A 12,133-nucleotide genomic window follows, 5' to 3' on the forward strand; every position below is an offset into this window, starting at 1 on the left:
GGTTACGGGGTGGGGGGGGGGGGGGGGCCGGCGTGTTAAGACAAGATATAACAAGCTTAAGTTGTAGCAAGAAAGATGTTTGGGAAGACTGTGGGATCTCCAGCACTAGGGTGTTTTTTTCCTGAAAACAACTGGCTAGATAAATATCTAGCATAAGTAAAAGAAGTAAAGTAGGTTCAACGGGAGAAGGGAACAGACAAGACTACTTGAAACTCCTTCTATTTGTGTGATTTCATACTGCATGTGCATTCACTTTAGATTTTTCAGTTTCTTCTGTCTAGCCTTCAAAAGATGAAACGTTTTCCTCCTATTCTCTTTCATGTGGAAAGGACAGAATATTAATGAAGGGCAAGGATTTTTAATTCTCACAAGGATTATTTTTATTTTATGGAAAATGAAAGAAAGTGGAAGCAGAAACTCAGTATTATCTATCTCAAGTGTAATTAAGGTGCACAATGGTACCGATGTGTCTGAGTGCGCTATACATGCCTATCTCCGTTGAAAGCCCAGTAATGTTTTTTACTACAGTATACAAATATGTTTTATTTCCAAAAACCGTCTACAGATTTATAAAACTGTTAAGGCTATATTATGACTGCTATACAGTAATAATTTGTGTGACAAAACTCATGCCACATTGACATTGCCTATAACAGATTTTAAGCAGCCTTACTCATTTCCAAAACATGATGCATTAATAGCTGTAATATATACACAAAGCATTTTTATAGATGAGGCCAAAAGTCAGGACATTGCACCACAATTGAAGGAAATACATTATTTTGGCAAAGGAAATTGGAGCAAATTCCATTTCTACTGGAAGGAACCATGGGATCTTTGATGTCCACATAGCATGGATATGACATTTATTTTTAAAGCCTTAACCAAAAGATCCCTCACAAAGGACATAACTCTCAATTAGTCTGCCTTGGTGGTATAAAAGAATGACTCAAGCTTGCTGGTATTTAAACACGTTGTTATAGAAAATTTAGGTATTTTGTATCTTGTACTTAGGTCACTAAGTCATCTTGCATAAACAACACCTATGAAGACGCCGCCTGTACATTTTTAGTTACATTTGGCCATAAGAACAAAACAGCTGGAGACCAATTTAAACCTTATATGGAAAATGATTCTAGCCAAAAGAAATAAATACATCCTGTGTTAAAATCTGTAAACGGGAAACTCTGAAAGACACCATAAATTTTATATATTTAGCTCATGGCACTGCTGTAGAAATAACCACTCTACTACTGTATTTACATTCCGCTGATCAGGAGAAAATAATGGTTACAATCTGATAGAAATTCAGTAATACTAGATATTTCAAATCTCACAATTGTTAGGAGTTCCTAAAAAAAGAAAATCTTCATGACACTTCTAAACTGTACCCTAACTGCCCCAGATTCACAGGTTTATGCAGCGTCTTGCTAACCCATAGCAGAAGAATGGGTCACCAAAGCCTCTTAAGCACCATAGAGTAAGAAGAAGACTCTCCACTTGTGAGAGAAGTAACTCACTACTCCTTCAGAGAAACTTATATCAAGTCAGCACTTATTGAGTAATATTTAAAATCGATTTCTCACCATAAATTTGGTTTTGCACAAAATGGAAGGATATGGCTACAGTTCATCAAAATCACTCATTCCACTACAAAAAGCTATTGTAACTGTAGAAATACTGATTTGACAGCATAAAAATATTTAATGTTTAATAGACATCTATAAAACTAAGTTACCTTTCATTAAGTGTAGTCTGTGAGTGGAAAGCGCAACTGTGACTGCTGTGCTCCAAGCTACACGTTTCATCACAGCACAGTGATGGAATCAAATGAACTGGTCCTGCGCAATGAAAAATTATTTATTAATGTTAAAAGTGTTTAAGCTCCATAAAAACGTAAATCTCCATACTCTTTCAAACTTGAATATTAGTTTGTCAGATACATTATAATATATAGGTTGAGGAAAGAGATTTCGTATTGCAAAATATGGGTTAAATTATTACTTCAAAATCGAATTACTTACAAACGCCAAGCCCTTCCTCCACGAGTAATATAGATGCCAGTCATGAGTTTCTACTTTTTAAATTAATATGTTTTTCAATTAGATATGCATGAGAGGAAGTACATTCTGAGTTAATGCATTAGGATGATATTTAAGCCTGTGCTCCTGTGTTAAATTATGTATTTGCTAATGTCATAAATGCATCTGTTCTCACAGGACTTCACAAAATCTCAGTAACTTGAATTCTTCAGGTTGTTAATGTCCTTTAGCATTCATATCACGTTCTTAGATAGTCCGGTAAATCCTTCACAGTAATTCAAGTCTCAAAGCCAGATGCAGTGCTATTTTTAACAGAAAAAAATGAGATAGACATTTAAAGCCTTTTTTTTTTTTTTCAAGTGAAGGGTCATTGGAATGAAAACAGGAAAAAAAATTATAACGAAACAGCTACTTAGAAATTCTATCTGCTTATTGAGAAATTAGCCGAGGACAAAGGGTAGTTTGACAATGCTAGCTCTGTAGTTAAAGTTAAATGTCACAACTCAAGTGTTAGATAAAAGTCAGATAAATGTTCTTGATGCCATTAAGTCACCTTTCAGTACACTAACATACCACATGTCTGTGATGTGCTTCTCTGGCACTGGCAACATGTTCTGCGGTCATATTCATTTAGCCGTGGTCTATCAAAACATGACAATTCAGAGCCATTGTAGTGAATGTCTTGTGATCTCAGAGACCCTTTGGACAAAATGAATAAAAATATATATTAGTAAATGATCCTCTTTTTCCTGTTCAGAGCCTCCAATCTTCATAGAATGCTTAAATGTCATACTATACAGTATTTCCATACATTGTCCAACTGAAAGATCCACAATGATCATATGGTTTCATATAATGCAAAACATAGATTTTGCAACAAACCCTGTAACAGCTGGTTCAACCACAGCCTCTTCTAGGAAGACATCTGCTCTTATTTTGATTTGAGAGTATATCTTATTCGCTGCTACATTCTCTCAGTGTTTAACAATTCTCAGTGATTCCCATCTGAAATTTTCCACATTCAGCTTTCAGCCACTGGGATTTTGTTTATGTTATCTTAAAGAGCTTTATATTAACAGCAGAGTTCCTTTGATCTGTATAATTGTAGGCCAAGGCAAACGAGTTACTAAACTTCACTAACTGAAGTTTGAATTCACTGTGTCTGAATTTCTCAAAACTTACATTGGAAAGTACCTTCTAGGTTAGGAACAATTCTTTCAATCACTCTCAATCTCTTAGTTTTTGCTTCTGCTGTAAGCAGTGATAATGTCAATGCTTCCTACATATTATTCCTGTTTGACATCCAGGGTTCACTAGACGCTATAAACATATTTGAATAAAAGTTTTTTAAAATTATAAATGGGAACTAGAGTGCTTATGACTTTTTTCTTTCTTAATTTAAGGGGCAGGAAAATGTTTATTATAAAGAAACGGAATTACACTGATGAGGTGTTATGGATTTTCTTTAAAATTTACAAATCTAACTGGCTTAGGCATTTAATTAATCTTGAATATGCTCATAAAACCAAAATTGTTAATGACAAATCTGCTATCTACACTAGCCACATTCATTACCTTGATGAGCTAATCTGTGTTTCATAATAGCATGTGATGCACAGATCCTCCAAGCTGGTATTTCCAAATTGGCATTGCAACTTTATAATGATGTCCCAGTTTGGATCCCGAATGGTCCAAATATATCTGTGAAGCATCTAACAGAGTCTGGCACAGAATTAGTCCAATTGGACTATTTCTGGACATCTGCACAGCATTTTCTCAGTAGAAGATGGAACATCCATACAGAACTGGCAACCTTGTACGGGGTCCTGGGTTTCTGCTAGCTTGTTCATCTCAACACTAAACTTGCTTGAATGCTGTGAGCATTTCATTCCATTTCATTCATTCACCTACAGAGAGATCTGCCAAACTAATACCGGTATATAAACATGACAAAGAAACAGTAATAATTGGAAACTCACAGCTTGGTTTCTTCTCCATAAACTGCCTCTTACAATAGATAACACAAAGAATAAGAAGGGCTAAGAGTACTGTTGCAAGTGCACTGCATATAACTGCTGCTAGAGCAGTGTCTCGAGGACTGGAAGCAGTTGAAGGGATCTTCACAAGATTTACTTTGGTGGTACCTGAAATATAATTAAATAATAATTAAGGTGAAGCATAAAAATTTCAGGAATATAGTCATGTAAATGAAAGTCTGGGAAATAGAAGAGGTTTGTAGCACAGAAAAAAAAGGATTTCCATCTGTAAATGTATAAATATTAGTTGCACATAAAAATAGATACAATTATCAGCAACCACATTATGAAAAAAAATCTTGAAAAAAATATATTGCAAAATGAGTGATAATGAGTGGAGATGCACACAAAAGCACATTCTGCGTGTCCATGAGAATGGAATCAGATCTTCACCATGAAAGCAAAGACCTCAATTTTTACCGTCAGATGATTTTAATATGGAGAACATTTCCTAGCGTATAGTTGAGAAAACTATCCACTAGAGGGAGTCACAAATGCATGAACTTCCCTGTACAAGGAAACTTTTTGAGAACGGGGACACCCACAAAAGTTCAAATACTGTCAAAAGTACCATTTTGCTTGGTTGTGTATGTCATGACACCATGGTCATTTCTAGGATCAGACCTAGGATTCAGCTGTGCTAACTATTTTTATTCAGTGATAGTTTTTTAATACAGATAATACCTCCAGTAAAAATTCAACAGATATTGACTTCATATCCATATTAGTAAAGACTTAAGCAATGTTTCTAGTTTTGACAGACATTGTTACTTCTAGATGGAAAGTGAAAAAGATTTTAAAATTATTAAAACTTTAACTACAACTATTGCAACTATCTTAAATTACTAATGGCCTTATAAAATTAAATTATTCTTTAACAACTTACGAATTTTGGTAGCTCATCTATTTCATCTACTTTGAAGACCACATCAATTCAACAGTATTTTATGAGAAAAAGGAACAAAACATTGAGCATTTCTCTCAAAGCAATTTTTTAAAAAACCACAAACCATATTTTATTAACTTTTATAAATAAGTTAAATGTGCCTCTTTACCCCAGAATACCTTTGGTTAAAACCCTAAAGACTATAATTTCCTAAGAAATGGTCCATGCAGTCATAAGTTTAAATTGGGAGATAAATGTCTGCCAGAGACATTCAATTGTTTGATATTAACTGCAATAACATATTAGCAGGAGAGAACTTACTACCTTAGTGCAATCAATGGAATTGTACTACTCAGGAATAATTTTCTGAAATAATGATGGTATTTCCTCTACACACATCAAATGTGGGCACCAGAGTGTTTACAATACCATATTGCTTTTTTATAATGGCCAGGTTACCAAATAGCCAGGTATTTTGAAAATCAACTTCATTCCATCCAATTCTAAGTCTTCAGACCACTTAACAACAAAGAAAATATTAACTTCTAGGAAATAAAGCATGCCAAATTTTAAAAAAGACACCCAACGTATCATGTAGTTACTCGTAAGTGGGGGAATATAAAAAAGCGTAGAGGTCAGATCACGGCTATTATTCAGAAGAAAGAATGTTTAATTGTTAATTTCCTGATTTCAATGTGAAGAGAAGCAAGTATTACTGCATTTACATCTGCTCAAATATTTCTATTTACCTTTCATGTGCACTATTATGTTCCACTGTCACATCAAAAGTGTGAACAGCAAATTTATAGCAGCTCTTTTTTATATCCATATTGCCAGATTGGACAGAGTGGAGCTACTGGAGAGAGTCCAACAAAGTGCCACAAAAGTGACTGAGGAACTGGAGCCCCTCTACTATGATGAAAGGCTATTACAGCTGGGACTGCTCAGCCTGGAGCGGAGAAGGCTCAGGGGAATCTCATCAATGTGCACAAATCCTTGAAGGGAGGGCGCAAAGAGGACACAGCCAGGCTCTTTTCAGTGGACCAGAGGCAATGGGCACCAACTGAAACACAGGAGGTTCCCTCTAAACATCAGGAAATGCTTTTTGAACTGTGATGGTGACTGAGCACTGGCACAGGTTAACCAGAGTGGTTGTGCAGTCTCCCTCCTGGGAGATGCTTAGAAGCCATGTGGACATGGCCTTGGGCAACCAGCTCTAGGTGACCGTGCTTGAGCTGAGGGGTTGAAACAGGTGATCTCCATAGGTCTCCTTCTACCTCAACCATTCTGTGATTCCAAGTTATGAAAATACAGCAGATCTTAAAACTCAAGTCAACAAAGAGGCTGAAGTCTCTACCTGAACTAGAAATACATTTTGAAACTCTGTCCTTGTGCTGAAATGCAACCTTTTTTGTTATCATAGCAGATGGTCTATCTATTGTTTGTGTTCCAGATAACAGAATAAAATTCCAATTCAGGGTCTCAGGTACTTTTCCTCTCAAATAATTATTAACTGCCCTTCTCCTTATGTTATTCTAGAATTCCTATTACTCTAAGAGCTAAGTTCTATGACCTCTTTTCAAGATCTTCATTGTTATTTAAAAGAAAAAGCAACCAATGTCATAACCTTTTTGTCGTAACTTGAATGCTCTTGGCAGGAGCATTGCAATCTTCCACAGAGAAAACTTTTCATTCAGTTTCTAGGATTCTTGCGGCTGTAGTTTATAGTTTTAACAGACTGCATAAATTTGTGCATGGTATGTAAGCTTCCAGGATATAATTCTGTGAAAAGCAGTAAAACATTATATATATTAAAAAAGATGTCTGCACAGCAACATGTACTGGCTTTGGCATGAAAATCCAGGACTGTGCTTTAATATCAGGTTTTCAATTTTAGTCAACTGCCTGATCTAGTCTTTAGAAGGTAAAGACAGCCTGGACGAGTATTTTAAAAAAAGACAATAAAAAAGTGATCAGACTGTCTTAAAGTATTTTTCTACCTGCTTGTATTAATCTACCTACCTAACAGCACTAAACAAACAGTTCTTAGAAATTAGGCCTTCATAATGAGTAGAAAAAAGAATTGTTGATTTTGAAAGCAAAAATAGAACAAGAGCACTGGAGGTGGAGCTACTATTTTTTTGTCCCTCTTCATTTGCTCACAGAATATATTTATTTGCAAGTATAATTACATATTACATATTCTGGGAAATTATAAATTATATATACTTCTTTAGTGCCCATCGGCAAAATCCAAAAGCCATTTTATTTTAAACAGGGATGGCAAAAGTTTAAATTTATTTTAGCCATCTAGTTTTCTAAGATTTATTTTATTTGGTTGATTTTTTTTTTTTTTTAACTCGAGAAAGCAATTTTCTGTTCCTGAGAATGCCTTCCACTCATCTTCACCTTCAAAGAACTTTTTGGAATAGCTACTGTGAGCAGTCCATTGTAGTGTAGCTCTAATTATAATGATAGTGATCTTCCCTGCAGAGACCGACGTTTCAGAAGAGGATTGCTATTGTAGAAGTGGCCTGTTGGGCATCGCTGAACTCTGCTTTCAGTGTTACGCAGATATGTATGCATTTTCATAAACTCTCTCTTTCTTTTCAGGCTCACAGACTTAATGGCCCCATTTCAGTAAAGCAAGGAGGGGCATTTTAAACTTTAAACTTGTACTTACATCTGTTAAATGATTACATGATTAAATTTAAATGTGTAATTAAACATTTTGTAAATTGAATGTGATACCTTAAGAAAGGAGAGAGGAGGTGCACACTGTTTTATGATTCTGGAAAGCACGTGCATATTATGCATCACAAAAATAAAATGAAAAATACATTTTATTTAAGAAATAGATTTCTTTTTCTAAGTCTTAGTTCCAACATATTCTGGAAAAATGCCAGCGCTAAAGAAGAATTACCCCAAATACCAAGCTGTCTCTTGCATAATTTTGAGCAGTAAGCCTAAATACACATTCTTCCTTTAATTAACCAATAGTACATTGTAATGTTAGTATACACAAAGGTGTGGTTCTTAAAAGCAAGTAAAGTTTCTCTTAATCCAAGATGGTTAAATATCAGTAACTCAGCTGATACGGAACATATGAATCCCAGCTGCATCACTATAACGTCTGCCAATAAACAGAATAGTTGAATTTTCAGTCTATTATACCAAACAACCAGAGAAAGGTCAAAATGTAAAAGGACTTCCTTTATCACTTATTTCATTTCTATTTTCTCAGTTTCTTTTTTTCAGAACCATGATTAGTTACAGTCACTACTAAAATCAGCATGTCTAAAAGAAAGCTTTCTGTGGTAGATTAACCATGTGAAAACAGAACTTGAAACATTTTATGTTTCTTCCATGGTTATAATAAATAATACTATAATAATAATATAATTACCAAAGTTGAGGAGGATAAAATGTGGAATATTATGTTTTGGTTTTCTTTCTTACTTTGTCAAGTCAATGGTAACCCAAAGAGGGTTTACTCAATAATCTAAACTCCGCTTAGATAGCCATAACATGGTAACAATGGAAAGAAAAAAAATGCCATCTTTTACAATCAGGACTGAAAGATACAAAAGTAAATTAAAATGTTAATTCCTGGAATATGGGTATTTCTGGTCAAGAGAGGGGAAAAGAGCATTTGCCTATTATAAAAAGTGTTTGCCTGTTACCTTTACATGGATTGGCCCAAGTCAGTGGTATCAACCTTAATTTGACAAGAATTAAGGGCTCAGACATACCCTCAATTTACAATAATTTAACAAGTTACTGCCTGTCAGCTGAATTGCAGTGGCTATCTGTATGTGTGCTCTTGATCTATGGAAAATGCAAGGCAATGTGACTTATCTTGAAACTCCTTCGTTTTGAAAAAAGTTTAAAAGATTATTATGTTCATTTAAAAATAAAAAGGCAGTACCTCTACCTCGTCCCCAATAAGCAAAAGAATGTATTATATATCAAAATGATGTGTGCATATATATAACTCAGATACTATATGCATGATATATGTATACATATATATAAAATACACATATATCCTACTGAGCATTAACATCAACGGAAAGTAAGTTGTCCTGAGTATATTTCGGAGTCTTTACAAAGCAGCAGATTGCCTTTCTTCTCCTGATCTTTCAAGTAGGAGGTAAGAAACTTCATTAAACATTACTGTTGGAGACTGTGGTAAACGTTGGAGAGAGACAGTCTCCCAACATCTGTAAAAGGACAGCCATTTGTGTGCATGGCCTACACCCAAAAGCTCATAATGTCAAACCACATTTTTCAAATGTACTCCAAGTGCTGACTTTAAAGCCTTTAGTTCCCAAGTTAGTACCCTACAACTTTTTTGTTTTATTTTGTTGGGTTTGTTATTTTTTAAATAAATGTACCAAAAAGCCCTAGGGGAGAAAATTGACTATTCAAGTATTTATCCATTGTTTGGAAATCCTGAGAAATGTGCTTATAAATTAAAATCTTTGGAATTTGGTTTATTCATTTCCAAGACCATTTCTCTTGCACTGCGTATTTTCACAACTGCTGACAGCCTTTTATGTTTAAAATGGTAGAACAATTACACTGTGTATGCGAATTTAAAATATATATGAACTCCACAGTACTGGATACACACCACTATGTCTGTAAGGCATAGTAACCTCTGCAAGATGGTTTTCTTTTAGTAATTTAGAGATGTTCATTCTTGGTACTACCACAGTCATCTAAATCTAACTGATATATGGGCACAAAAGTAACATCGTTCCATACTTTCACCTCTGAGAATTGCCTAGACTTTTAAAAATACTACACAAGCACAAAGCCTCAAATCACCAGTACCCTCAAATAACTTGAAAAAAAACTGAGAGTAAGCAAAAAAATCAGAGGAAGTGGGATGAAAATCTGTGTCACTGCTGAACTAAATATTCTCCCCTCCCCCCCCCCCCCAACATAACTGGTTATCAGTGTGAAAAGACAGTATGCCTCTCCTCCATAAATTGGAAATACTTAGGATGATCTGGTGGCACAAAGTATATCTTACTGTTAATATGACTGTGGTGTTGTCAGCAATTACCTTTCTGACTTTTGCTCCTAGCAGCTCACTTTGCACCTCTGACAGTTGAGAGTGTCTAATATCTATTTTGCATTTCTTTCTCAGGTGTTTCCATGTGTTAAATCAGTACCAAATAACATTTGCATCAGAACATATGCGCTTGCTAGGTACAGCAGCAACCCTATTTCCCTGCTTCACTTCTAACTTCTACTTTTAACCAAATTATGTTCCAGACATATTTTGGGAACAAGAACACAATATTTTAGGATATTCTCTTGTTCAAATCCAGCTATAGACTGCATCTGTCCCACCCAGGGTGATAGTTGCTCTGTCTCTTCAACAAAGATGAAAGTAGAAAGTATATATTATGTATTCTGTATGTGCAGTCCCATTTAATCTTTAGGACTACCCAGTTATAGAATAAAAACAACCTGGTGCAGTATTTCATTCAATTAAGTCTGTTTATGACAGTTACTGCTTGTATACACACTCTGTCACTCTCAGTTCCGAAACACTTACATAAGGCATTTACCCACATAAGCAGCAGAAGAGTTTGTGTTGCTTAATTGCACACCATTTTCAAGCGGGTAACTACTGCCATTACATGTTTCCTAAAGAGGAGAGGAAGATCCTATACCCTTTAGAATCTCATTGTATAGTCACTACTTAAGTGACAACGGCATGTTAGTAAATATAAGAATAAGTATGTCTGAAAGTTGTTTCTTTAGCCAAAAGAGGTTAACCTACTTTCATTAATCAAAAGTGTAATTGAACATTGTGAATCCTACACATACTGGTTACAGATCTGTTCTAAAAGGTTCAAACAAGATCTCATAGTTGCTGTGTGACAAGCTTGTAGATTGGTGCATGGACTGGTTTTCAGTATGGATTGAAACCTGACAGTGTGGAAAGCTCCATCCTATAACCATCACCAGACAGGCAGGACCGGGGGCCGGTAGGTAGCTATGATACTTTATGGCCTCACCTGGGCAGAGAACATCCATGCCAGCTACGCACTGCTGGCACACTGTATGTATTTCAAGTGCAATTGCCACGTGTACCCTTTTGACAAGGAGTCACATGGAAAAGACGAAGGGTAATAGGAAAAAGTTACTCCTGGGCAGATTCTGATTGGACACGAGGGAAATTTTTCACAATGAGAACAATCAGCCACTGGAATAATCTGCCCTGGGAAGCAGTGGACTCCCCAACACTAGGCACTTCTAAGATTCAGCTGGACAGGGTGCTGGGCCATCTTGTCTAGACTGTGCTTTTGCCAAGAAAGGTTGGACCAGATGATCCCTGAGGTCCCTTCGAACCCGGAATTCTATGACTCAATCTATGATCTAAACCCACAATCACTGAAATTAATACAGTATTCTCTCTATATATCTGTATATATCCCAGTAAAGCAAGAAGTGAATTGTAAATCAGTCACAAAAGAGTTCTTGTCTCCCTCTGATTCAATGAGAAGTAATTTCTAACACTTCACTTTCTACCCCAGTCATTTTTCCCCTTTGTCCTGGTTCAGCTGTGGCAAAACCCAGGGAGTAGAGCAAAAGTTTGCATGGTGATTGTAAGCCTGTATCTTAAATTTGTTAATACAAACTTTGATAAACATCACTAATAGTCTATGCAGTACACACTTTCAAGACCTATGGTTTTTCCTTGCTTTAAAAATGTTTTGTGAGGATAATAACAGTACTCAGCTACCTCACACCTCTGTCTGCAGACTGGGTACCTGTTTTGTTGTCATCAGAATCACAGGGTACACTGTGATAATTTTCAGGCACAAAATTTTTATAGCTTTAGACAATAGGCATTGTATATGCAAACAAAATTTTTTATATAAATGAGTCATACTTTACAAGACCTACTATATTTGAATATCAAATTATTTGCAGGATCATTTGCTTATTTTGCTTAATAACAAAATTCTTGAATTGGACAAACAACCTATCTAGTCCAGAGCTACATGTTCCAGCAGCAATAATAAATTTCAATAAAATTTTAGTACCCTTCCCTCATTGCTTCCTGGGCTACAGCTAAAATACAAAATAAGTGGGTAAGAAAAATGAAATCCTGATGGTTAGAGACATCTCCACTCTTTAAAGTC

The 12,133-nt window shown here is 35.5% G+C and overlaps 1 protein-coding gene across 1 annotated transcript in view; it reads right to left on the reverse strand.

The window, feature by feature from the left end:
• The window catches only part of TNFRSF19 (tumor necrosis factor receptor superfamily, member 19), a 45,781-nt gene that overhangs the window by 814 nt on the left and 32,834 nt on the right, over positions 1-12,133 (reverse strand). Inside the window, exons 5-7 of the mRNA XM_009890615.1 lie at positions 4,022-4,186; positions 2,616-2,741; positions 1,739-1,841 (exon numbers count right to left, since the gene is read on the reverse strand). Of these exons, the coding sequence (XP_009888917.1) occupies positions 1,739-1,841; positions 2,616-2,741; positions 4,022-4,186 (394 nt within the window). The remainder of the gene's footprint in view (positions 1-1,738; positions 1,842-2,615; positions 2,742-4,021; positions 4,187-12,133) is intronic.

Source organism: Charadrius vociferus, unplaced genomic scaffold (assembly GCF_000708025.1).
Source record: "Charadrius vociferus isolate BGI_N301 unplaced genomic scaffold, ASM70802v2 scaffold278, whole genome shotgun sequence".
Lineage (NCBI taxonomy): Eukaryota > Metazoa > Chordata > Aves > Charadriiformes > Charadriidae > Charadrius > Charadrius vociferus.